The following is a 27521-nucleotide window of genomic DNA, read 5'->3' as shown; positions in this document are numbered from 1 at the left end:
CAAGATAGGACTGATGGGCTGCAAGAGACATAGAAGCCTCATTTGGAGGCTACTGATAGCTGGAAAACATGAGCAGCCCCCCCAATCTTTAACTAAGAGGCAATCATACTTAAACCACCATGAGCAGTAAGACATCCCTTACCCTAAAGTGCTCTATCTACCAATAGTTCTTAATGGGGTGGGGGCTGTGAGCAGGTTTTAGGGGGTCTCAGAAACAGGGCTAGCATTAAGCTCACTGGGGCCCAGGAAAGAAAGCCACAATCTGAGCCACATAGCCTGGGGCTAAGGGCAAGTGCCCTGCTTGCTACTCCCTAATGCCAGCCTTAGGTTTTATTGGAAGAAAAACCAGTTGTGGCACAGGTGGGCCTTTGAGTTTTTATAGCATGTTGGGGGGGCCTCAAAGAAAAAAGTTTCAGAATCAACTAAATGAAGGTTAGTTCATACTTCATTGGGCTGTCTACAGTTGCAGACCCATCAGTGGTTACTGTTTTCAAGAATCTTTAGTCAGCAGAGCTAGAAACAAATTGTGTAGATTTTTGACTACAGCTTTGTAACAAGGTGAGGACTCCCTGGTTATGCAACTTCAAAGTACACATGTACATTCTAACAGAACTGTATAGAACAGGCTGTGAAGAACCTAGAATGACAAGCATTTCAAGTGTAGGCCAATTACTTCAGTGCAAACTAATTATATGCTAGTAGCCATAACAAAAATGAAAGGGGAGTGGACACAAGGAAAACAAAGATAGCAAAACAGAAATTAAAGCCAGAGCATAAGGAGAAAGATTTTGTACTCTTGTAAGGCCATGAGTCAGGTGAGTTTTATCAGAGTTGATGAGCAGGTTGTGCCAGGGCAAAAAAAACCCAGTATGCTTACAAAGGTTAAAATAGTTGAAGACACTTAAGCAAATCAGTCCACCTAGCTAACATCCTAGGAAACTAAAGTAGTAATCCACTGCATTTAGAAACCTGACTCAGCAGCAAAGAGAAGTGGCTGACATACCATCCTTAGTAAAATACAGATATTGGTAATAGCATTATCAGTTTAGAGAACAAGCCATGCCTCAAAACTAGTGAAAGATTATATCTGGAGGGAAATAAATACATGCCAATTTCAATTTGCAGGGGCCAGGAAGAGTAGTCGGACTGCACTCAAATATATTTATAGTTAAGGGGAGATGTGATACTAGGGGAGGTAAAGACCAGACCACACCTGTTTCCTGGAGAATAGCATGGCAGTGAAACTAGGGATTAAATGGAGCCCATAAAAGAGTTTCCCTCTGGCTCCTTCACATGAGTCCTCTAATGCAGAAAACTGTTGCAAGAAGTTAGCACTACTGCTGCTTGATTTGTCAGTGGAAAGGTGGAGACCAACCCTGCAAGCCAGAGAATGACTAATTGAGTGACTAGGAAAATTTACATGGGATTGTGAATTCAAAGGGGCCGCTGGAGCCTTAAAATAGGATAAAGGGATTCATTTAAAAAAAACTTCTGAACCCAAGATGCAAGTGATCATCCAACTGCTTGTACTTGTAACCTTCAGAAATGAGGCACCCAATTAAATTTCAGAGGACTTTTATTGAACAAACTATCCATATCACCACCACCACCACCAGTGCAAGAATACTACCGAGTCTGTCTACAGCAAGATTTAGGATCAATCTTAACTTTAATCCCTGAGCAGCAGGTGGAGATTCTATCTGAGCATATCTAGACCAAGTTACTGAAAAATACACCCTTTATTAATATTAATAGTCCCATTGACTTTTGGGCATAAGGGGTCCAGGCCATGCTACAAGTGCTTTACATCTGCTCCTGTCTCAGGTAAGTTTTAGAGCTGTGTCAGTAACAGCAACCAGCAGGTATGTTTTGCTTTATCTTCTGTTCACTGCAACTCCCACTCTGGAAAGGTACCATATAGGTCTAGAGTCCTCACCCAGTCACTTGACTCCCAGCATGCAACTTCTAGCACCAGGTATAATCTATATCTGCAACATCCCTGGAACACTGGTATCTCCCTCAGCAGCACAGAGAGCAGAACACTGGTCTCCAGCTGTACCAAAGCAAGTAGCATACATATAAAGTTTCAAGATTAGCTGGAGTCTCCCTCATATCCTGTGGTATGAAGTAGCCAGACATTTATCCAAGCCAAATCTAACTCAGAGAAATCTTTATATTAATATAATTATTTTTGAAATTTACAAGTTATTGCAATAAAAACTTTAGCTTTCAGAACAAACATTTAGAATCAAACTTGGGTTTAGTTTCATAAAGTACAAACATTAAAATACAGAACACAATTATGTACAGAAAGTGACATTCTTTTAACTCCATGCCCTTTAACTTGATCAAGCAGCAAGAGTTAGCATTCAGTAGGAATCTAAAATGGAACATGGCTGAATAAGACAATTAAACATGAAAACTGCTTTACATTTAGCAAACTAAACAGCTCCAGTTCAGTTTAACTGTGATTGTTTGGAATTGGTCTTAACTAATAAAATTGTAAACAAGGAAGTTAGGGGTTTGGCAGTATTTGGTTGCAAACAGCTTGCCATCTGGTGTTGGGTCAGAGAAGGCGATTTCATCAGTGCTTAGGTAACAACCATACATGAATGTGTTTCTGAAACAGATAAGGACAGTTATTAGTGCAGTACAAGAGTTTGGTTCTGCCTCAGTATTTATATGGCTCTTATTACTGTAATATAAATGCCTGTGTTTTGTTCCCTGACCTCTTCTATACTTTGACAGCATTTTCATTATATACACTTTTTTCCAAACTGGGGGAAGCCATTTCTGGGTAGAGACTTTACTCCATGTAATTTGACATAAAAAGCAGCAGCACTGGAGTGATTACCATATTTGAAACAGGAGAATATAGCAGGTACAGTACTAGAGCAGTTTTATTCAGAAGTTTAATCTGAAAACAAGTGGTTTCAGATTACCAATATCACAGTCAGGATTTGATAAGTGAAGTTCACCATAGTAATCTGTTAAACTTGCTCTGTGCATTCACACATTAAATGTATACTGGAGAACAGTTGCTTGGAGGTATCTGCAGGTCAGTGACCAGAAGGATGCATTTTAAAACAGTCAGCAACAGCTAACCAGCTAAGATGGTAACAGTTCTCAATGAAAGAGAAAATCCATTCATTTCATACTCTCTAGAAATGTGAAGGTTCCCAACCACAGCAGCTACTTACCAGGAATAAACTGGTGTTTTAAGAAGCTGCATTACAATAGACATGCGAAATACAGACTGCAATGGCAGACTAAGTATTTATTCATTTTGAAGTCTTACAAATTCTCAGAGTACTGGGCCAACATCAACTGTTAATTTAGGGTTAACAAGCAAACAAAGCCCACACCTATTAAATGGTTCAGAGCCTATATTCTATTTGGTTAAACGTGAAATAACCCCAACCTTGAGCATACAGGGTGATGTTTTGAAAAGTGCTCAGCCTTGGCTAAACTCTGCTCTCATGGTGACTTCAGTGGAAGCAAAGTCTGGCCAAAGGAGAGCACTGTCAAAAATCCAAGCCACAATACTTACATGGTTCTATGCATTTCTATTCCACCCACCACAATAGCACCAGGGCACAGATTGATGTCGGACTAAGTGCATATTTCAATCTGTTCAATCAGTTCTTTGCACTGTGACATGAACCTCTCAGACTTGCTGAAATACATTAGCTTACACCTTTCCTAAAAACATTTACTTAATGTTTTTGCTGTGAGCACTTTCTTCCCCCTGAAAATAAACCAAGCTGAAGTCTTCTTCCCATCATGTGTGCACCCATATTAATGGCTTACTTAGCAGTTTCATTTTGGGAGAGGCATCCCTTTTCCTTACCTGACTACATCCACCATACGACGTGCAATGCCTCTTCTCCGCATCAGGCTGAACACCCAGATTCTACTGATCCCACAAATGGCAACTTCCGGCTTTATGGAACAACGCCAGGCACGATGGTGCTGCAGGACATCCTGATTAGGGGACTGCGGAACATTAGGCTCAGACAGCACTCGGAATGCCTATCAAGGACAAACACTAAGTCAAATGAGTCTCTATCCTGAGGGAAATATGGAAACTCATGCAGGTGAGTTTGCTGCTGTAACACCAAAGGCAATCAACTATTTATTACGCTGGTCCTCTAAAGAAAGGTAAATGGCTACATAAACCACCTTTACCCAACATCTGAATTCAGCTGAAGGTACACTGAATGGAAGATTTTTGCATCCATCACTAACAACTTGGTTAATTCTTGTCACTTGCATTTTCATGATGGTGAGAGTGTAGAGCTCTAAAACCATCCAGCCAACCCCATTTCTCTGCCCCCCTTTACAAGGCCAGGAGTACCTGTGACATATAGGCTTAGATCAATGCTAACAACCCCAAGAGTCTGAATGCAAATTTTCTTTCATCTTATACAATTAAGATACTATTTAGAACACATACCTGTTTGATTTGTTCAGCAATTAAACAACCAACTATCTTCCTTTCATTGGACACAAAAAAGTAGGTTTTAATCTTGGATGGGCAGCTTAACACAATTTGTTTAAATCCCAGTTCATTATCTACAAGTTCTCGCACATCTTCTGCCTATAGATGTTAGGACAAGAGGTTCAGAGATGCACGTAAGAGTCTAGGATAGACATAGTTTGAGTTCAGAGAAGTAATCGATTTCAAACAGAGGGCTTGTGCACCTGAATGGAACTCAGTGATCACCACAATGGAAGTTCACTGTCCAACTGCAGAGCATCTAGCAACTCATTAAAAGCACTAGCAGCTTGTGCCAAATACATAGTTTGGTAGGTGTGCACTATTGTGAGATTTATGCAACTGGAATAGTCTCCTACAGAATGGTAGAAGGTTCATTGCTTGATACATTTGAGTAGACAATCCTTTATGCTATTGTGGACATTCTTCCACAGACAGAAAGATAGTCTCTTAGAGACTCTCCCTATCCTTTAATATTTATGCAACATGCAAACCGTTGTCTTTGTGGAAGATGGGAGCTCAGCCTAAAGTCATGGGTGAGGGTGTCATTGCACACTGACACATAGCTCACATGGTAAAGGCAGCAGATTGGTATTCCCCACTCCATGACTGACGAGATGTGAGGGGAAGGGCCCAGCCAAAACTTAGCCTGTGACTTGAATCACAGGAGCTTTGTTAACATAGCAGCAGCTGCTTCTCACTAGCTGCTATGTGGACTGATTCCAAATCAGCTGAGACAGGTTTTCATTGCTTTTTAACAAAGCACAGTAATAACTAAGCCACACAGAAAGCCAGCAACTCTAAGCAGCACTAGTGCCTTATACTAGGCAGACTCCAGGACTGGGGACTTCCCTCTCTATTTTAGGATACTCTGGTCTAATGTATTCCTGCTCACTCCGCAAATCTCTCTCCTGGCTCTTATACTGCTAATCACCATACTATCCATGTACATAAACACCCTCTCTCAGAGCCACTGGGCTTCTAAACAGTGTTACTTTTCAACAGCACCAAAAGAAACCCACTGGGTACTTCCAGCACCTCAGGTAGTTTAACTTCAACAGAATCTAGAAAAACAACATACACAACTGTATGAACATTTCTTTTAATAATCAATTTAGCTAAAGATTTTCCACTTAGTGTGAAAGTTGTGTGTTTCAGGCTGGATTTTACAAACATAATCTGGAGCATGGAGGACAAGCTCTTACCAAGTGTTTCTACAAGAGGGTAGCAAGAGCAATGTTCTACAAATGACAGTATCCCAAAAGTCTGTTCTTACCTCAAGTATCTTAGGGCCAGATTGTGAACTACTTACACTGATGAGCAGTCACTCACACAAGCAGCCCCATTAACTCCAGTGAGACTACTCCTGTGAATTAACTGCTCATGATTGTGAATAAGAGAAACTGGAAGACTAACACGGCTGCCATAAGATTACTTAGCTCCAAGATTTGTAAAGAAGAAAAGAGTTTAAACAAAAGTAGGTATCAGCCCTATCTGCAGTGAGGTGAGTGACTTGCCCAAGGTCACAAAGGAATTCTGCGGCAAAGATGAGACTAGAACCCATATCTCCCGCCTCCTGGATCTATGAATCGGCCACAAGTTCATCCCTCCTCTAAGTATTGTAGAAACCAGCCATGTTAATTCCTTGCAGAGTGATCACTGAGTGAGAGGTTGATCACTAAATAGGATTTCTCCTGACAAGTGGGACACAAGTGATTATTATTTAGAATTAATATTGTAGTAGCACATACAGACCCCAGCCCTATCATGCTAGGCACTGAACAGACAAAGCTAGAAAGAAATATTGCACCTTTTTGATGGCATATTTTGGATCATCTGGAAGGATCAAAACCATTTTCCCATCCCAGAACTCTGCTACCACACGCTCTTTCTTCCAACCCTACCACAGAGAAAAAAAGAAAGTTATTTGCCAGGAAGAAAAAAACAAAAGGATTCAGCTAAGGCTTCTTTAATAAAAGAGACTCCATAGTTGTAATGTGAACCCTCCCAGTTTGCAGGCAGGAAATCAAATCACGTATGTTAACCCGTTAGCTCACATATGTCAATAAAAGGCAATTGCTGGAATAACAGATAAGTAATTTAATTTGTTCATGTTATTTGGATACAAAACCTTTGCCTAGTATAGCTTTAACTCTATACGCAACAATAAGTACTACTTCAAGGGTTCTTTGGCAAAAGCATCAGCCATTGCCTTACCACATATTTAATTCCCTCAAGGAACCTCTGGTGATGCTGGATGTGTTGGGCTTCATCCTCTGGGCTGGCAGCTGTATAGATCATGCCACATGATTTGCATATGATGGCACCAAAATGCTTCTGTCCAGCATCCTGTCATTACAAAGCAAAGTCAGAAGAGTCAGAGATGACAGAGGACAAGCTTTTGTTTTTTTTATAGACTATTCAGAACTGTACATAGCACTTCACATATTCAAGGCATATAATGAACATAATCTCTACAGTATGCCCTTCATGAGATAGGTGCCATTGTATGGATAGAAACACTAAAGCACAGAGACTGAGGGAATGGCATAAGGCCACAGACTGAGCAGGTGAGCAAGTGGCAGGGCTGGGATTATTTAGCCAATTCCATGGTCATTCCTCCAGACCACAGTGCCTCCTGTTTTTGTATCAAGAATTCACTAAGTCATTCTGTATTTGTTGTGTTTTTTTTGGAAGGCAATGCGGAAACAAGGAATTAAACTCCAAGGTTTTTTTAAAAGCAGATAAAATTAATAAAGAACAAACTGTAATAAAAAATGCAGCTCTAAATGTAAGGCCCAATGGGAATCCATTGTTGGAGTTCCCCAAGACCTCAGTTCAATTCCAGGCTCATCACTCAGGTTCCTCTATAGGACATATAGCAAAGGTACACTGAATTGATGAGACTCAAACACAGGGAATTGGCCTCTTCCTTTACATGGTACATTGCATCACATTTTGGGATTGCCTTGGTTACTTACTCTGTAGGAACCAATCCCTGTACAGCACGATCTGTCCACGCACTGCCTATGAACGACTTTTACCTCATAAGTCAGAAATGTAAAGATCTTATCCATTGTTATCTTGCCCACTGTAAAAGGTTCCCTGTTGTTCACCCTTATCTTAGTTAGTACAGACATTCTGTTCCCAGCCTGCTGATCCATTTACTGCCCTAATCCTGTCTCCCAAGAAATGAGGCCTCACCTATGTCCAATTACTCATGTCAAGCCAGGCCTGTGTGCATACAGGTGACTTAGCTTATTGCAAGTGACACACGGGGCTTAATGACAGGTTTCAGAGTAACAGCCGTGTTAGTCTGTATTCGCTAAAAGAAAAGGAGTACTTGTGGCACCTTAGAGACTAACCAATTTATTTGAGCATGAGCTTTCGTGAGCTACAGCTCACTTCATCAGTTGCGTACCGTGGAAACTGCAGCAGACTTTATATACACACAGAGAATATGAAACAATACCTCCTCCCACCCCACTGTCCTGCTGGTAATAGCGAATGATGCCATTCAGTCACATACCATTGTAAGGCCAGGACTTCAAAGGGAATGAACTATATACACAGGACAGCACTAGGTGAGGATTTCATCCCTCATATCTGTTATATGAAACCCTCCATTGGTTAAATGGGGTTGCATTTCAGTCACAGATAAACTCCCAGGTACAGAATGTTTTAGACAACATCCCTACTGTGGTACTGTCCTTCATGACCCTAGTTGTCCACTAATGTGGCTGCAGCATTATGCTGGCTCTGCTCAGGCAACAAATCATGCAGCAATAGGAAACAAAGGATTTCTGTGTCAAGCAAATTCACTCCTATGGTATCCATACAGGCATTTTTAATAGCAAATTCTACATTTCCTATTTATTCACAGATATAGTAAAGCTTTAACCCCAAGTAAACCTTAGAAAAGAGTTTCACAAATAGTGGCACAATCTTTACATTTGAAGTTTTGGAGACAGATTTATACAATTCATTAGAGCTGTACATATACAGTGTTTGAGATTTATATGTAAGGGAATCTAGTATTGGTTAGCCTGAAAGCTCATTTCACTACTATCACATGGTAGCGCAAGCTCCCCTAAGAATGAGTAACAGCCCACAGAGGGATACTCACAATGATCATCTGGTCTTTAAAGTCTTTGCTTAGGTCTTTTGTTTTCTTGCTGGTTTTCTGGAAGGTATGAACCATTTTTGTAGGTGGGCTGAATCCCAGGGGAGAAGCCAGATCATCTGGGAAAGGCTGTGGTCTGAAAGTAGTTTCAGAGTTGCATCTGAATTAGTCATTTCACACTCTCAGTCAGATTGAACACTAACGTGACTAACTCCCCAGAACAGACCAGCAAAGGAACTCAACAGATGTGTGCAGGTTAGTTCTTCCTGTTTCAAGAGACCCCATACTAAAACTGATAGTAGGAAGCTGGACTGATGGCAGTATTGAGATGCAAACAACCAAGGTTCTAAGGGCTGCACCAAAAAACAAAGTCAAGGCTTTGAGGAACAACACTGCATCTAGACTCTAACCCCAAACCTGTAGCTCTAGAACTGTTCTAGAGGAAGAATACAAGAGCCTACATCTGAAGTGTTAAATCTGATCTCAAGGACACTCCATACTGCAGATATGAGTCAACGGAGCTAAGCTGCCAGGATTCCTGCTCCTTACATTCACTGAGGATGGTGGCTCTAACAAGGTTGATGACCACTGATCTAAGTGTTCCTGTGCTCAGAGGAAAAGAGACAATGGGTGAAAGCCGTTGCTACTCCATACACCCAAACACGGGAGCATCACTCCCTCTCTCATCCCCCTTTAAGAAAAGGAACATGAACTATGAAAATGTTTAAGGCTGGGGCATTAATCATACAAAAAGTTGGGACGATATCTTTGAATGCCCCAACTGTAACTTGGTCTCTCAAGCACATCCTTCACATGCCCTATAGTACCTCAGACCACCTCTCCCCGAGTTCTGCTCCAGCAGTGGAGATTATCTGAGATTCTGAAATAACAGGTACCAGATTTAGATAATAGAATTGGAGGCATTTTCAGGGAAAGTCCCTCAATTCTGGGACTCAATTCTCCATTCTGGTCCAATGGAGACAAAGTTTTGCAAACTTTCAAAATAAATAGTAAGGCTAACAGAGGGCATGGGTAGATTGAGAGATGTGGAAAGGATTGTTCATGAGACTATTGACCCAGATGGAGTCTTTATATGAATTTTTAAAAACATTTATGTGAAACTTGCTCTTTGGAAAAGCACACATTAAAATTGTTAATAAATAAGTGGTGCTTTATAGAATTACCTTTAATGCTTCAGCTACACACAAGCTGGCAGGGTTACTTTAGGAACTACCACTTTAAATTTGCTGTTGTACAACAGCCTTAACATGGGATTAACAGAGATAAGCACTGAACAGTTTTCTAGGTTTGGATGCTAAGGACAGTTCCCAAAGCAGAGAGCTAAAGTATAGTTCTAGTAGAAAAAGTTTCTACTTATCTATTCCCAAGAGACAGTGTAGGAGGTAACAGCAAATCCAAGGCCATATTTTAGTTAATCACAAACACCAGGATTTTGGCATATTCCAGAATTCCATTTGCATCAATATGGAAGGTATTTGAAAAGCCCCCACAAGGGAGCAATGTAAATATGTAATCAGATCTCTCTCACACACACTCTTAAGTGGTAGAGAATTATAAGTTTGACAAGTTATTTGGGTTTTTTGGTTTTTTTTTTTTCCTCTTTCAGAACTAAAACAATTTTTAAATGATTTTATGTTCACAACAAATTCTATCAGAATGTTTTGATTACTAGCAATCTGCTCCAAAGAAAGATGACTAAATAAGACAGAGGGATTAGTGGTTTTTGTTCTGCATGGGAAAACAGAACATTTCCACTGGAAACATAATATGGCAATGGATTTGTCAAACGAATAAGTCATCAGAGTCATGGACACATTAGCATGAGCATATTCTACAAGGAAGATTATTTGCAGGACTGTACTAATCTATTTAACAGCACAAGGTGTTCATACTGTTACAGATAATCACACAGATCAATCTTATAAAGTTATGCAATATAATGAAGGGCAATGCTAAAGGCCAGTGCCCAACAGACCTTTGAAACACATGCTCAACTAGATAAAGGTTGAGTTAGAACAAAGGGAAGAGCACGAATAGAAAATAGAAGCTTCAATTCTTTTCACAACTTCTCTATCTTGCAATCCCCTTTTTACACAAAAAAGATGGTCTGAACACCAGTGGCATTGGGTATTATGGAAAGGCTTATCAGCTGAGAAACGTTGACTGTACCATATCTGGTATAACCACATCATACTCCTTACGCAGTTAAAGATTTAACAAGAGACAACACTTGAACCCAGTGCAATTATATTAGATATATGAACTTCTCAGATGGTTGAAAGTTCACGGGGTCTTCCATATAGTACTTCCCAGTGTACCAGATACCCTCACATTTCTGGAACAGTCATATTGCTAGCATTAATCACTACAATATAGAGAAAGCCACATTACTAAAGAAGAGCAGCAGAAAGGTAGTCTACCAAACTGACATGAAGTTTAAGAAGTGACAGTATTTTAGAATGGTAGCCTTGTTAGTCTGTATCAGCAAAAACAACAAGGAATCCTTGTGGCACCTTAGGGAGACTAACAAATTTACTTGGGCATAAGCTTTCATGGGCTAGAACCCACTTCATCAGATGCATGGAGTGGAAAACACAGGAGCAGGCATAAATACACAGCACATGAAAAGATGGGAGTTGCCTTACCAAGTGAGAGGTCAGTCTAACGAGACAACTCAATTAACAGTAGGATACCAAGGGAGGAAAACTAACTTTTGTAGTCATAATGAGAGTGGCCCATTTCAAACAGTTGACAAGAAGGTGTGAGTAACAGTAGGGGGAAATTAGTATGGGGGAAATTAGGTTTAGGTTTTATAATGACCCAACCACTCCCAGTTTTTATTCAGGCCTAATGTGTTGGTGTCCAGTTTGCAAATTAATTCCAGTTCTGCAGTTTCACGTTGGAGTCTGTTTTTGAAGTTTTTTGGTTGAAGAATTGCCACTTTTAGGTCTGTTATTGACTGACCAGGGAGACTGAAGTGTTCTCCTCACACTTGGTAAGGCAACTCCCATCTTTTCATGTATTTATACCTCATCCTGTATTTTCCACTCCATGCTTCTGATAAAGTGGGTTCTAGCCCACAAAAGCTTATGCCCAAATAAATTTGTTAGTCTCCAAGGTGCCACAAGGACTCCTAGTAGTATTTTAGAACATTCACATGGGCAAGTTACACAAGCATTCTGGGAACTGTAGTTCAAATAATCTCAGTAAACATGACTTTACTTCAGAAACAGGAACTATTTCACTAGTTTGAAACTTAATATAAGATAGTAATAGTCAGAGATGGAAAATATTACTAGGGTATCAAGTCCCTATGCTAAGGCCTGATATTGTCTTCCTCCATTCCACTAGACAATTTTTATTATTTATATTCCAGCAGTACATACAGGACCCAACTGAGATCAAGGCTCCACTGTGCTAGGCTAGACAGATTCACATAGGAGACAATTCCTGCTCAGAAGAATTTATAAACTAAAATGACAAGTCAGACAAAAGATGGGGAAAGTAATATTATCCTCGCTTTACAGATGGGGAAAATAAGGCAGACAGAAATTAAGTAATTTGCCCAACATCACACAAGTAAAGGGTGGCAGAGCCAGGAACTGAACCCACATCTCTAAATTCCAAGTCTGCAGCTTAGCCCAAAGAAAGAATAGTGTTTCATCTTCCCTCTCAAAAATAAAATCCAACACTTTCATATCTTAATGATGGCTATTTCTCAGCCCTCACCACATCTCACTGGTAAAGAGAAATTGTTTGTTATTTTTGGAATTTATGATCTCTTATTTTTTAAAATCTGATTTTTGGAGGTATTGCTCAAAATTCTGTCTCATTCTTGGAGAGTGTTTGAGTAAAACAGACATACCTTACTTTGTTGACTGAGGGTGTACTGAATATGGGATAGACAACATCTGTTGAAGGGGACACTGGAAAGAGTCACACAATTTGTTAGTATTGGACACAATGACGATACAAAACATGTGTGTATCTAGAAAAGGGGCCTAGGTGAACCAGTAGTTTCAATTGATACACAAGCATGAAAAACTCTGAACTCCCAATACTCAAGAGTTTACATTAGCATTAGAAAATTTTTGGTACTGCAACAAATAAAACCCACTCAATATTTTTATATGGAACTTGCTATTTTTGATCCAATTAACTATTGACAGAATATCCTGTGCTTTATGCTTTGAAAAAAAACTGTTGCAAGCCAAGGGTCAGGGCAAACCAAATCTCCAGTAGAACCTTCACCAGGGAACACGTGAAAATTCTTATTAGAGCAAATTGTTGCATCAATAGCTTAATAGTCTTCTGCTATTAATAAAATTATGTCTAACACCATTTCTCGTAACCCAGACTTTCCCAACTTGTGATCTTAGAGCTAAAGCATACTCTGTATTCATGGTTTCACAATCTTAGAGAAAGTGTGATGTCACAAATTCAGCACTAGACTTCACTGCAACAGAAGAAATTTCAGTCCCTTTTTAGCAAAATTGATGAGGAAAACAAAGTAAAAAAAGGTAAATATTGTCCCACAAGGGTGGAAGACCTTCTTCATAGTTCAGCTGTTGGACTGCCTTTAATTTCCATAGCATTTTGACTATATTTGCCAATAGCCAAAGAGCAGCATTTTTCCCTCCCATCAGATTCCACATCAGACACAGAAAACAGATAGCAATACAGAGGCAAGCCAGAAGAGAGGCCTAAACAGTAATTTTATAATCAATCCCTTTAAGAAAAATACTCTCTATGAAGTTGAGCTACATAATTCCTTACTTAGTGATCTTGGGACATAAACATCATGACAGGTGCCTAGACCAATACAGCTACAGCATTATTTACCTTTATTATTCTCTGTTGGAGACTGACTGAAAGGAATATTCTCTTGATCGTTGAACTCACGGTTTATGGAAGATCCAGCTTCATCCGAGTTCTGTAATACAGATAAACATTCTCAAAGAAAAACCTGTCAGCTTGACTTAGTTTCCAGTTTGCTAGTTACACAATCTCACGTAGCTCAAGTGCTCAGGCCAAATGTGGCCAAGGATATTCTGAAATGCAACTAACAGCCTTTATCCTCTTCAATACAGAAACGTGGTTTGCAGAGGCTAGAGGTTCCACCATGTAATGCTCCACCTTGAGCTGAACACTACTGGATAATACTGTATGCTGAAATCTGCAGTCTCATGGGCCGCACCTCAGTATTGAAGAAGCTTTTTTTGGGGGGCGCAAGTTATTTATGGCCAGGTTTACGGCAAGTTGTCTATGTCCCTCACGTGGCTTTCTACTGCTTCTAGCTGCAGTTCTGTAGGATTATTTCTTCATTTCAATATTTTTGGTATCCTGGTCCTACACAGGTGTCTATAATTCTGAAACTGCAAAGCCTTTGGGAACTTCCTGCAAAGATTCAACGAATGACCATGTTAGATTGATTTTTACCTTAAACTTCTGCCCAACTTCTAGCTTCTATGACAACTAGAACATATTAATCCTCCCCTCCCCGTTACGAAAACCATAATCCCATGGACAGCCACCAATTAAAACCATCAAGTCAAACAGGAGCTGTTTGAGACTAGATCAAGGCACAAAGCCTATAATGTTGGCCTATAATTTTGTGATAGCAAATCCAGTGATACAAATTCATTTCCATACACCCAAGGCTTCTGAAAATGCAGTTTATTATCCTAAGAGCCTGCAACCACAGCAGGCCCAGCTGCTTTGAAGTTATATTTTTTATTTTATATGCAAGATTGTTGACCTACCCAACATTTGTATTTTATTAATGTTGTATTGTAAAAACACGCTGGCAATCAAGTAAGGAATGTGATGGATACATTAATACAGTACAAATGAACACAGAAGGCAATAAATAGCTCTTTATTAAACCAACACAGGAGCATAAAACACATTAGTCCAATAAAAGCTAATACTCACCTTGTCTATTGTTTTCCTTCAAGGACCAGTACAGCTATGAAAAAGCATTCCAATACCACTTATCCTCTCCTCCAAACACCTTTTAGGTGCCAGAAAATAGAAGTAAAATGTGAGATTAAGTATAATGAAAAAGGCCCCAAACCTGGTTTGCATTAGGTATTTTATTGCTCCACTCTTCCATTGGCAATCTTACCTGTGGCATCTATACACTGAGTTAGAAACCAGAACTTATCTCCAAAACGAAACAATTCTCTAGCAACCCACAAAAGTAAAACTTAGTGGGAGCTAATTCATCAGTGTTGATTTTTGAGAGTCATTTTTAAATTTAAACCATTTGAGTGCTGAACATGCGTTTGATTGTCATACAAGGTATGTTTTTAAGAGTCATACCCTTACTCTGTCCCTAGAACTAGAGGCCCCACTTTTCAAAGGCCTAGTGATTTTAGGTGCCTCATTGTCTGAGACATCCTAAAGAAGCCTGGCTGGAAGTGCTCAGACCTATCTAAAAATTAGGCCCCTATAAATTGTCTCAGGTTGTACACCATAACACTCATACATCCAAAATCACTAAGCACTTTTGGAAGTTTGGGTCAAAACATTTGGCCATTTTGAATTTCACCCTTCTTTATTATGCAACCACCTCCTCGCTGGTCTCCCTAATACCCACCTTACTCCACTAGTCTATTCTGCAGACAGCACCTAAAATCCTTTTCTTTGTGCCACAGAACATAGAATCATAGAATATCAGGGTTGGAAGGGACCTCAGAAAGTCATCAAGTCCAACCCCCTGCTCAAAGCAGGACCTAATCCCCAACTAAATCATCCCAGCCAGGGCTTTGTCAAGCCTCCCTTTGTTACCTCCCTAGGTAACCCATTCCAGTGTTTCACCACCCTCCTAGTGAAAAAGCTTTTCCTAATATCCAACCTAGACCTCCCCCACTGCAACTTGAGACCATTACTCCTCGTTCTGTCATCTGTTACCACTGAGAACAGTCTAGAGCCATCCTCTTGGAACCCCCTTTCAGGTAGTTGAAAGCAGCTATCGAATCCCCCCTCATTCTTCTCTTCTGCAGATTAAACAATCCCAGTTCCCTCAGCCTTTCCTCATAAGTCATGTGCTCCAGCCCCCTGATCATTTTTGTTGTCTTCCGCTGGACTCTTTCCAATTTTTTCACATCCTTCTTGTAGTGTGGGGCCCAAAACTGGACACAGTACTCCAGATGAGGCCTCACCAATGCCGAATAGATGGGAATTATCACGTCCCTCGATCTGCTGGCAATGCTCCTACATATACAGCCCAAAATGCCATTAGCCTTCTTGGCAACAAGAGCACACTGTTGACTCATATCCAGTTTCTCGTCCACTGTAACCCGTAGGTCCCTTTCTGCAGTACTGCTTCCTAGCCACTCGGTCCCTAGTCTGTAAAAGTGCATGGGATACTTCCCTCCTAAGTACAGGACTCTGCACTTGTCCTTGTTGAACCTCAGATTTCTTTTGGCTCAATCCTCTAATTTGTCTAGGTCCCTCTGCATCCTATCCCTACCCTCCAGCATATCTACCACTCCTCACAGTTTAGCGTCATCTGCAAACTTGCTGAGGGTGCAATCCACGCCATCCTCCAGATCATTAATGAAGATATTGAACAAAACTGGCCCCAGGACTGAACCTTGGGGCACTCCACTTGATAATCATGTTACCACATCTCTTTGAACCCAAGCCTACACCACCCTTCTTCAACTTCGTTCTGAATTATACTGCACTTTCTATCCTTCCCACTCTCAGCTTCACATCTTCTCTGATACTACCTCCTATGTCCGAATTCCCACCCTGTCTCCAAGTCTACATACACCAAGCCACCTATTACCAAAAGAAAGATGCTCTAAGCTAAAAGTTTCCGCCAAATCTCATTGTGCATTCACTTTTCCATCTGTTTGGACTTAGATCCTCTCAGAACATCTCCTTTCTTGTATAGCACTAGAACACTGTAGCTCACGAAAGCTCATGCTCAAATAAATTGGTTAGTCTCTAAGGTGCCACAAGTACTCCTTTTCTTTTTGTGAATACAGACTAACATGGCTGTTGCTCTGAAACCAGTGCTTAATAAGTTATTCCTGGGGGAATTCTGTGCCAAAAATTAAAAATTCTGCATGCAATATTTTAAAATTCTGAAAAATTCTACATATTTGTCAAAATTAACACAATATAATCATACAACTTCAAATTATTTTGGTGATTTTTTTTCAAAATATCTGTCAGCAAGTATGTTTGTAACAATACAGACAGCAAAAAAATTCAAAAAATGTTTTTTGACAACTAGATTCCTTACTAGGCATATTAATACAGAACTTTGAGCGATAATTCATTTAAACTACAATCCAAAACTGTATTTCCCGGATCCCTCAGAAGTGTTGCAACGGCTTGGAGAAGTTAGGGGTAATGGAGGAGCTGAGGGAGAGTGAAGTAATTGCTGGGAAGGAGCCTGGGAGTGAACCTGGAGGGTTGTTGGGTATGGGTGGGAGAAGTACAGAACAGGTTTTCGGGGTTTTTTTTGGGGGGGGGGCAGGGGAGTGATTGTTAGGGAGTTGGGGAGCCTTCCCTATGCAGACACTGGCTGACCCCTAGCTCCCATTCAGTCAGGCACATCTGCCCCATCCCCATGTGGCCCTGCACCCCACTTCCCACATCCCCATATGTCCCAGCAAACCCCTCGGCCCCTTCCTCCATCTCCCCACACCCCTATTCCCATTCAGCCCCTGCCCCAGTCTGTCCCTCCCACTAGCCCTTCTGAACCCCAGTATATGTGACCTCCCGCAGCAGCCCCGTGTGCTCCGCTCCATCTCTCCCTCTCCATATCCTGTGCCTCCTAACCAGGTTCCATGAGTAGGCTGCTGTGAGGAACGCAGCCGGCTACTACTGCCAGTGAGACCACCTGCTCTCTGTTCTGGTGCCACAACAGCCTCTGGTGGGCAAGAGGTGCAACTGCAGCACCTCTCCAGCAGAATGTATTTTCTGCAGAGAAGAAATTTGTGGGGAACAATGGTGCAAAATCCCCCCCGCCCCTTTATCTTATACTGCTCCTTATCTTATACTGAAGAGCCACCATCCTCAGAAGCTAAAAGGTTAAAATATTTTGGATAGAGACCAGCTCAGTAAATCCATTGTTACTGCTTCACTTAAGCGTAATAAGATTGGGTTTAATCTCACCCCTTGGACTGGGGAATCTGTAGAACCAGCACACAGACTCTACAAGGAAAGGAATTACTCTAGAGCAATCTTTGCATTCAAGATTGGAGTTCATTTGTAGCATTCCCAAGTCACCACTCAGGCCTCACTGGCTACCAGCAAGGGTACAAACAGAATCCTCAGGACCCAGAAGAAGTCTCAAAACAAATCTGGAAACAGATTTGTTTCTTTGCTCAATTGTTTGTTTCACTTTGACACTGAGGCTAACAAGGAAACATCTCAAAGAGAGTACCTTGGCAGGGACCTTGAGAATTCTGGCTTCCTCTGGAGACTTGAGCCTGATCTTTTAGGATCAGGTAGGGTATGCTACTTATCAATTCCTTGGAACTGCAGGGAACCCATGGCTTCGCACACCTCTTGGTACAGTAAAAAACAGTTGTGATTATTCAATGTCCCTTCCATTTTATATTATGCCTCTCAACAGATTGCTTTTTTAAAAGTGAAGTCAATATTTTGGAAATGCAATACTTACTGGTAGACTTAATTACCAGCCTAATTAGGACATAAAGGGGATATAAGTGTAGACAGAGTGCGTTAAAGGTAGAGTACAAAGAACAAATATATTGTGTTTGTGCCTTTATGGTTAAGATTTATGAAGGCAACCTGAAAGTTCCCCAACTACCAAGTCATATTCTCCCACACCCCCCGCCCCCTTTTTTTTTTTTAAAGGCATTACAATTTCAGGTCTTGTCTACCCTGAAGGCTCTATGGTAACCAATGGTCAAGTTAAATGACAACACAAGACTTAAGCGACAAAGCTGAACAATTAAAAGGGTAAGAGATTTTTAATCTAACAGTTTAAGCCTGCATTTTTACTAATAACTATGCAACTCTTGCACCAAGTACACTTGGGAGAAAAGTTGGCTTTGTTGAAGATTCAATACTGATGTTAGGATATAGATATGACACAGACAAGGAGAATGCTCGGACTATAAATCTGAGCCTCAACGAGTCCTCCAGCCAAACAAGGAAGTTCCACACTTCATATTCCTAATATTTATAAGGTTTTTAAAAAAGCAGATTTTTAACTGACTTTTATGCTGCATTAAAGAAAGTAAAAAAGGGTATGAATCCAATTTTACAAAAACTCCTTTTGGGTAAGCTTTCCTCTCAGCTAACCTAAACCTAAATAGCAATAGTGACCAGTAGATGGAACAAAGCAGCAGTGAAGAGATGAGAGTTCAATTCTCAAGACTTCTGTGTACATTTACATATGTCACTCGAAGTATGGATTTAAGTTATTAGTTTCAGCGCTGCCCTACTCCACAGCATCCTGCATCCACATGCTCAGGAATTCAAACCCGCACTGACAAAGAGCTTTCTAGTTACTGCCTGAGGTCACATGAATCAGAAGAAAATCTTTAAGGAATATCTTTCTTTGATACAGCTCTCAAACATGCCTTACTTAAAGTACCATACACTTTCCCTGTGCTTCAGAATGATTAGAACTAGCAATGCAACTTCATCCTTGCTGAACAAAGCAAGTACACACTTTTAATATACACACAAATCTTAAGTGACACTCTCCATGCTACTTACCAGGTTCCTTGTATCAGTCTCCTCTGGAGTCAAAGGCTTTGAGAAATCAGAGCGGCTGAATGGGATCAATTCAACTTTCTGCATTGAGACATTCAATTTGTGAATGACCTTCTTTTGACTTATGTTATTGGCCAATTTCACCCTATCCTCCTCTCTATCTTCATTCCCTTTCTTCTGGGGCACACTTGCACATTTTGATACCTCACTGGCCTTGGCAACTTCGTTTTTATCATCTGAGTGAAACTCTGCATCTCCTGATAGTCTCAGCTGGTCACCCTCTGCTGCAGAACTTGAGAGAAGGTGGGAGGATTTAAGGCCTGAAGGCAGCTTTTTAGGACCAGAATGGGATTTCTTCCCAGTGGAAAAGAATGCTGCTCCCATCTGGAGCTTCAGCAGGGGTTTCATTTTCATGCTTAGGACTCGGAAAGGACCCTCCATTTTCTTTTCAATTGGGCGAATAACGTTCTCCTTTTCCACAACAGGTTTGACAGGGGCTATATCTACCTTGGCTTTCTTAGAGTTTCTTGGTAAAATCTTGGTGTGCCTAGAATCAGTCTGACGTTTGGATGTTTTTGAGCTTGCATTCCTGAGGAGGTTCATATTTCCCTGTACTTTCTCTGTCCTATTGGCAGTGGGGAGGTCTCCATCGTTGTCCCTCCAACTAAGAGGGCGGCTTTCATTTACCAGTTTCCTCTCCAGTGGGGTAAGATACTGCTTTTCTTTGCTGTAGAAGGATGCAGCAGGCACAATGGGCTTGTATGGGGAACCAGATTTTGGAGACACTTTACTCAGGAACTCCCTACATGCTGTCATTGGGATGCTGGCTATCTGAAGTGGGGAATTATCAAGCTTCCTTGACATGGAGGATTTCAGAGGGGAAGCCTGGTTTTCTTTATCCTCATCACTAAATCTAGGTGGCCATTTTGTTCGAGAAGCAAAGGTCCGATCTGTAGATGTCTTGACTGGAGACAGATCCACAGTGATGTCCATCATCAATTTTTTTGCTGGAGTCCCAAGTGCTAAGAACATGCTACAAAAATAAAAAAATAAAACAAATATTTCCCTCTTCTACAGATTGGAGAATCCTTCAGGCATAGTCAAGGCTCTGTTTAAGTCACACTAAAGTTTTTCTTAAAACAGTTTCCTCTATTGGTAAATAATCACAGAACTTATCTAGGGTGTTTTGTTTTTTTTAAACTACACTCACTGTAGTATTCAAGCACCTTAATAAAGAGCTGTATACTACCTTCCATCTACAGTTTCTATAAATGTCACTGGGACCTGGAAATATGAACAGAGGGCAGCACAGGGTCTACGATTTTTCCCCTAACAGTAGTGACGAATAGATCTCTTTGCCTGCCTGTATTAAAGGCTTGGTCTACACTTAAAAGTTAGGCTGACAGCCACCTCGGTCAGGAGTGTGAATAAAATAATTCACATCCCTGAGCGACACAGATATGCTGACCTAACCCGCAGTGTAGGTGCCACTGTGTTGACTGAAGGATGCTTCTGTCAATGTAGCTACCGTCATTTGGGAAGGGGGTATTGCTAGACCTAAGGAAAAACCCCTTCGGTCAGCTACCTCTATGGTACAGGGCTATGCCAGCATTGCTAGTGGCGTAGCTATGCTGCTGTAGCATCTGTAGTGCAGACAAGCCCTTAGAGCACAACTGCCATTTTACTTCTTTATTAATCATAAGCAGCATCAATTCTGCCACTAGAGCTCCAAGAATAATATCTGACATCTTATATTCCCTTAAGCAGAGAAAAAAATATTGTAAATCTTCCCCACTTGGCTCATTTTAGAGCAACACTCAACTTAAAATCACACTTCCAAAAATGTTTTTTCTTCAACTTGTTTTGAGTAACACCTATGATTACTACAACTAAAAGAACAGAGGAAAAGTTACATTTTCTTTTATTTTTGTATCCTTTATGCATTTGGCAGATCATACTGTGTACAATTTTCCCTTTTTTTGCAAGTCTTTCACACAGCAATGAGAAAAACATGAATATGTCAGAGCAAGTTTACTACCTGAAACTACTTTTAAACTTGTTTTTTTAATGTCACTAAAATTCCAGTAGCTAATGTCCCTTTAAACATGAAGTCAGTCTGGCTTCATGCAGGCACAAAAGCCTAGCCCTGCAGAACACAGTGCAGGACTGGGAGCTTAAGTGTCAAAATTTAAAACCAAACAAAAACTACACCATTTATATTCCTTTAGGAGAGCTGTAAAACAGTTTCCAAGTCACTTGATCCAATGTAAAACTACTAATTCACTAATATCTCTCCTTTTAAAGTATCTTATACATTTACATTTCAAAATTAAATAATGGAACCATCTTGTGACCTCATTAGGGCTGGGAGTGAGTTTTGCAGTTTGTAAAAGTTATGCAAATGTACAGTACTAGATACAAGTGATTTCCAAGTAAGATAAAACCACCCCAGTACAAACCAGTGTGTCGTTGCCCCATTAACCCAGACTTACAGCAGACAGTTTAATCTTTTTATCATAATTTTTAAGTCTATATATTCATATTCAAATTATAGTCATAATTTTTAAGTCTATATATTCTATTAGATGTAGAATCTTTTACAGCTTAGGGTTTCTTTCTACCTTAAATAAAGCTGTCAAGCTGCTCAGTACAATACATTTATAAAGCATTATGCACTACTAAAGAATGAAAAAGCCACTTAAGTTATTGCATCTCATAACTTTCCCCCCCATTTTATAGTAAAAGCATTGAGGGAATTAAAACATTTCTTCTGTTCTCAGTACATGAAGTGAACTATTAAATAATTTGTTTTCAGTGTAATAAATTGCAAAGACAAGATTATGAACAGATAAACACACCTATCAGAGCTAGAAGAACTACGATTCCTTTTTCTTGGAGTAACAGCTGCCATCTCAATAAAGTGCCTGAAAGTTAGAAGACATTTCAAGATATAATTTATGAAGTTATATTACACAGAAATATAACCGTATTATAAACGATATAACATTCACTCTTTAAAATAGCCTTAAAATATCTGTAATACTAAGTAAAAAAGTTAACAAGCACACGCATACCAACCTAAAAGGGCCACTTTCCATTGGTTTCTAGAGTAAACGTTTTCTTATTTTTAAAGAAAGAACATTTAAAGGAAAATGACTATTCCTAAACCTAATTTCCAAAGATCTTCCATCTCCGAAATATCATGGCCCATTAATCTCAAACTTTGCCGAAAAAAGCCTTCTCTTGGCAGGGGACCACACATGAGAAACTTCAGGCAGAAAGGATTTACGAAGAAACCCTTTTGAGGAGACAAGGAAAACAAAAAGCCCCATCAGTACTGAAGCTAAATTAAAGTATTAAAGGCCATTTCTCATGTGCCATCTACAAATACATTAGTGTACCGCAATATATGCTTATTGCATAATGCCAGTGTGTCTAAAATTCTTTTATATAGTTCATTGATTGTGGTATTACATGGCTATAATAAAGATAGGAATTTGGTGAGACAACATAAATAGGGCCAAACCATTTTACAGCAACGTTTAAATGGCAGTTCCCAAATTTGGTTTAAGCCATAATGTAGATGGAGTTACAATGAAGCTGGAGAAGTCTCTTTACATTAGCTGACCCTCATGGAACAAAAGAACTGAAATCCCAGCTCAGACAGTGGTCCCTGTAGTCAAGCATCCTATCTTCAATGCTGTACCAGATGCTTCAGAGGAAGGTGCAAGAAACCTGGATAAGGTATAATTGTTGACTAATCTGCCAATAAGAGGAGTTTCCTCCTGACCCATGTCAGTTAGCAGTTCACTTCTGCCTGGACGCATGAGGGTTTATAACCTATGTAATAAAAAAATTGCTATCCTAACTAATAGGACTCTGGATATGCTCACTATTCATATAAATATCCAATCCTTTCTTTGAATCCTATTAAGATATTGGCTTTAAACATATCTTGTGGCCAAAGGTTAGTTATGCATTGCATAAATAAGTATTTCCTTTTATCAGTTTGAAATTTAATGCTTTTCAATTTAATTTATGTCAATTTGCTCTTGCCTTATGGGTAAGGTAAATAAAAGTGTCCCATTTACTTTTTCTACACCATTAATTTTGCATATCCCAGTTTGTCTTCTCTCTAAACTAAAAAAGCCTCACTATTTCCATATGAAAGCTGGCCAGGCATCTAGAGAGTGAAAAACTACCAGATGAGATTCTTACCCCAGAGAGGGATGGCAGCATTCTGCATTTATCACTTGCTCTTCTCTGCTCCACTATTTGATCTGAAGTTGTGAGTTACTTTGCAAGCAACCAGTGCTTTACAATGCTACAGAGCCACCAAGACCACTGCTTGCAAGTCTATTTTTTTCATTTTTTGAAACTTTCCTTCCTGAACACACACAAGGACCAGAAAATTATGTGCAAAATAGACCTTCAACCACAACCTTCCACTTTCTTTGGGCACAAACAGAACAAAATACCGTTTTTTCCTTCTTTACATGGTAACCCACGTCAGGTCCATAATGAGGATAGCAAAACATGAGAGAGGAAAGGTATTATTAATCACAGTAGCAGCTAAGGATCAACCAAGAACGGAGCCCCAGTGTGCTAGGCACTGTATTAACACAGTGGCAGACAGTTCCTGACTTGAAGAATTTACAGTCTAAATAGACCAGACATACACATGGGGGGGGGAGAAGATTAGAACACAACAGCAAAACGAACAATGGCTACATCTACACTGATAGCAGGGGTAGACTACTGGCACTACATGTGGTAGCTACACACCATATGGAAAGGCTCTGGGGAGAGGGGGGCGTGAAGAGAGGCAGTAGGACACTACACTGCTGAAAATAGCAGCATAGATGGGGGGCGGCATTGTTTGGACATGTAGAAATCCCATGTAGGTTATACAACCTGGAGGATCAGGCATGTAGCGCATGCTATTCTACAAAGCCACCTCTCCCTATCTACACTGCTATTTTTTGCCAGGCTAGCTGAGCATGAAGTGCCCATACCTTGCAGGCTGCGTAGGCGTCACCAGTGTGATGGCAGCAAACAGCACCTCAGTGCCAGGATTGAGGGGGGGGGGTTAGAGGGGGGGAGAATTAGTAAGAAAGAGGGGGATCAGTAGAAAGAAAATGGGCAGGTGGGGGGGGGCAATGGGATCAAAGCAGGAGAGAAGAGGATGAGGGAGGCAGGGGTGGAACTAAGCGGAGGGGAAGAGATGGGGGGAGGGGGCTGGAGCAGACAGCCAATCAGCAAAGGGCAAAGGCCCCTCCAAATGACACAACTCTCCCGGAGGCTCCCTGTTCTGGCTGCTTCTAGGGGAGTCTCTGGCTGGCTCCTCCTGCAGCGTTTCCTCAAGGCCCCCGCGTGGGGGGAGGGGGAGCAGGTGCCAGCCGCCCCCCCCCCCGTCAGCTCAGAGAGGAAGGGTCGCCCCTGCACAGTCCTGGGGGGGGTCGCTGGGCGGGGCTCCAGGGCCTAGGCCGAGCTCTGACATCAGGGGCCAGGAGCCCTGCGGTGGGGACTGCCCCCCCTTGCCCCACGCTGCTGTGGAGTGTGGCTATATGGGTGGGTCGTTTCCTGTGCCCTAAGGAGCCGCACGGGTAAGGCCCCGTCCCTCCCAGGACGCTATTTATCGGGGACCCGTAGGGCGCACGCAGCCCCCCGCCTCAGGCGGGAGCCGCTGACCTCAATCCCCGAGACCGCCGCTCTTGGTGCGAGAGAGGGCCGGGGTCTGCAGCTCCAGCCGTGAGCTCCAGGCAAAAATCACCTCAGCGCCGCCGCCAACCGCCTCTCCTTCGAATCCGCGCGGGCTCCTGGCGCGCGCGCACCCCAGTCCCGCCCCTCTGCCGCGCGCCCCTCGCCGGCCGGCCAGCCCGGCTCCCATTGGACGCACCTGTCGTCATTCGCCGTCCCTCACGTCCATTGGCCAAGCTCTTTGCTTGCAGCCACGACCCGACGGCGTGGGGAGCACCACCCCCACTACCGCCCGCCAGCCAATCAGAGCTCTGGAACGCACGCGGCGCGCTCAGCTTCCATTGTCAACATTGGCCCCCGCCCCTCACTCAGTCTCGGAGACTGCAATTCCCACCATGCACTGCAGGGAAAAAAAGGCGGCCTTCTACGATGAAGTCCTGTCGCAATGCTTGCCGGAAGCTGTAGTCCTCTTGCGTCACAGCCAGAGCGAAGCGGAGCATTGCACGCTGGGAGTGGCATTGTGAGCAGAATAGAGAATTGCATGCTGGGACCGGTGCGGCCCTAGCAACCACAGTCCAGTCCCATGGAAAGCCATAGTGTGTTATAACATGATCCCTCCCACGTGTTAATTCGTCTGTGGCAGACAACCTCTTTAATCCACTGCAGATCAGGCCTCAGTCTTACTGAATGCTTACTGACTTCCTATTGATTGTGACTTTCGTGCTGTAATTCAGACTATCAATCTAGAGATGAAATGCCAGTGTCCTGAGCCATCCAGCCCCAGGAGCTCCAAAATCTGTTAGCATTTACAAATTTCTTTCTTCAAAAACTTTGCAGACTGTTGCCTTTAAAAGGTTTCAGTTAGTCTGTATCCGCAAAAAGAAAAGGAGGACTTGTGGCACCTTAGAGACCAACCAATTTATTTGAGCATAAGCTTTCGCGAGCTACAGCTCACAAGTGGGCTGTAGCTCATGAAAGCTCATGCTCAAATAAATTGGTTGGTCTCTAAGGTGCCACAAGTCCACCTTTTCTTTTTGCCTTTAAAAGATGTCCTTAACTATTACTAGGCTTTTGTTCATTTGATTGCTGTGCTTATTAGTGTTTGAGCATTTAAATGGTCCCACTCTTGCTCAGAAATTTAAAAAATGGGAGGTGAATGGTGGTAATTTCCAAAATTAAAAACAAAATCCATCAATCCAAAACAAAATTGGAAAATAATTTTGCTACATGGGGCAAGAATGTTGCTGCATTGTGGAGAGGAAGAGACAGAAAAAGATTGTTGTTTGTAGTGTTTTTGTAGCCCAGGATATGACAGAGCCAAGCTAGGTGAGATAATATCTCTTATTGGACCAGCAGAAAGCTTGAAAGCTTGTCTGTCTCACCAACATAAGTTGCTCCAATAAAAGATGTTACGCCACCGACCTTGTCCCTTAGAGTATGTATTAATTACTTATGCCAATCAATTTGTTCCATCATGTATTTATCTGTAACACCATTTCCCAGACCTGATGAGCTCTGTCTAGCCAAAAAGCTTGTCTCTTTCAGCAAAAGACAATGATCCAATAAAAGATATTACCTCACTTACCTTGAATCTGAGGCATAGATTGTGTCAGACTGAAATTTGTATGGGGCTGACGATAGGACAAGAAGCAATGGGCTTAAACTGCAGCAAGGGTGCAACTGTCAGGGTGGTTAAGCACTGGAATAAACTGTTTAAGAAGGTTGTGGAATCTCCATCATTAGAGATTTTTAAGAGCAGGTTAGACAAACACCTGTCAGAAATGGTCTAGACAACACTTAGTCCTGCCAAGAGTGCAGGGGACTAGACTAGATGACCTGTCAAGGTCCCTTCCAGTCCTACGATTCTATGATTACCTTAACCAATATTAGTGCCTACAAGCCTCTCTCTAATGGGCTATGGCCTCACTGTTCTGGTCACTGTACATGCACATACCAAAAACAACAGTCCCTGCCGAAAGGAAGTTATAATCCAAAATGTCTATCGGCATTTCTATTGGCCCACATCATCAGGGACTAAGTGCTCCAGAGAGAGGGACTAAGCCCCCGTCTACACGAGAGACATTTGCACCAATGCAACATTACACGCCCCCCAAAAGTGGCCAAGGTGACGCAGGACCAGAGCTGCAGACCCACCAGGTCTGTGTGCTAACCACAGCACCATGTTGGGGACACTGGGCACTACACACTAGGTAGCTCGGGAAGTTCACCGACAAGAACTTCCAGAGCCGTGGACCCACCAACAAGCAGCCATCCTTGCAACAGACGGCTGCAACGCACATGCGCACAACCTACTACAGCAACCTGCCCAGAGTACAAATCTGCGCATGCGCACGGCTTGCCCACTCTCCCCGACCTCTAATTGCGCTCAAGCCGCCGTTCTGACGCCGGCGCATGCGTACGGCCGGCGGTTTGCGCGAGCCTTTCTGTTTCCGGTGCGCGGTTCCG

At 41.7% G+C, this 27521-nt stretch overlaps 1 protein-coding gene across 4 annotated transcripts; it reads right to left on the bottom strand.

The window, feature by feature from the left end:
- Nucleotides 1-1558: 1558 nt before the first annotated feature.
- On the bottom strand, nt 1559-25171 carry ESCO2 (establishment of sister chromatid cohesion N-acetyltransferase 2). Of its 4 annotated transcripts, none has more exons than XM_084623148.1 (11): nt 25129-25171; nt 22214-22279; nt 19359-20388; nt 13485-13575; nt 12508-12568; nt 8625-8757; nt 6716-6847; nt 6309-6398; nt 4457-4600; nt 3851-4032; nt 1559-2620 (listed from the first exon to the last, which is right to left on the bottom strand). In XM_084623148.1, exons 2-11 carry the CDS (start codon nt 22264-22266, stop codon nt 2488-2490), a joined length of 2049 nt encoding a protein of 682 aa, XP_084479274.1. In that variant the 5' UTR covers nt 22267-22279; nt 25129-25171; the 3' UTR covers nt 1559-2487. The 4 variants fall into 4 exon arrangements, with proteins under 4 accessions (XP_084479274.1, XP_084479273.1, XP_084479275.1 ...); XM_084623147.1 differs by having other exon boundaries at nt 25047-25169; XM_084623149.1 differs by lacking the exon at nt 25129-25171 and adding an exon at nt 23574-23596.
- Nucleotides 25172-27521: the final 2350 nt, after the last annotated feature.

The sequence above is a fragment of the Lepidochelys olivacea genome (assembly GCF_965140295.1).
Source record: "Lepidochelys olivacea isolate rLepOli2 genome assembly, chromosome: 3".
Taxonomy (NCBI): domain Eukaryota; kingdom Metazoa; phylum Chordata; order Testudines; family Cheloniidae; genus Lepidochelys; species Lepidochelys olivacea.
Note: the sequence above shows the minus strand (reverse complement) of the source record. Positions and strands in the feature narration are given on the sequence as shown.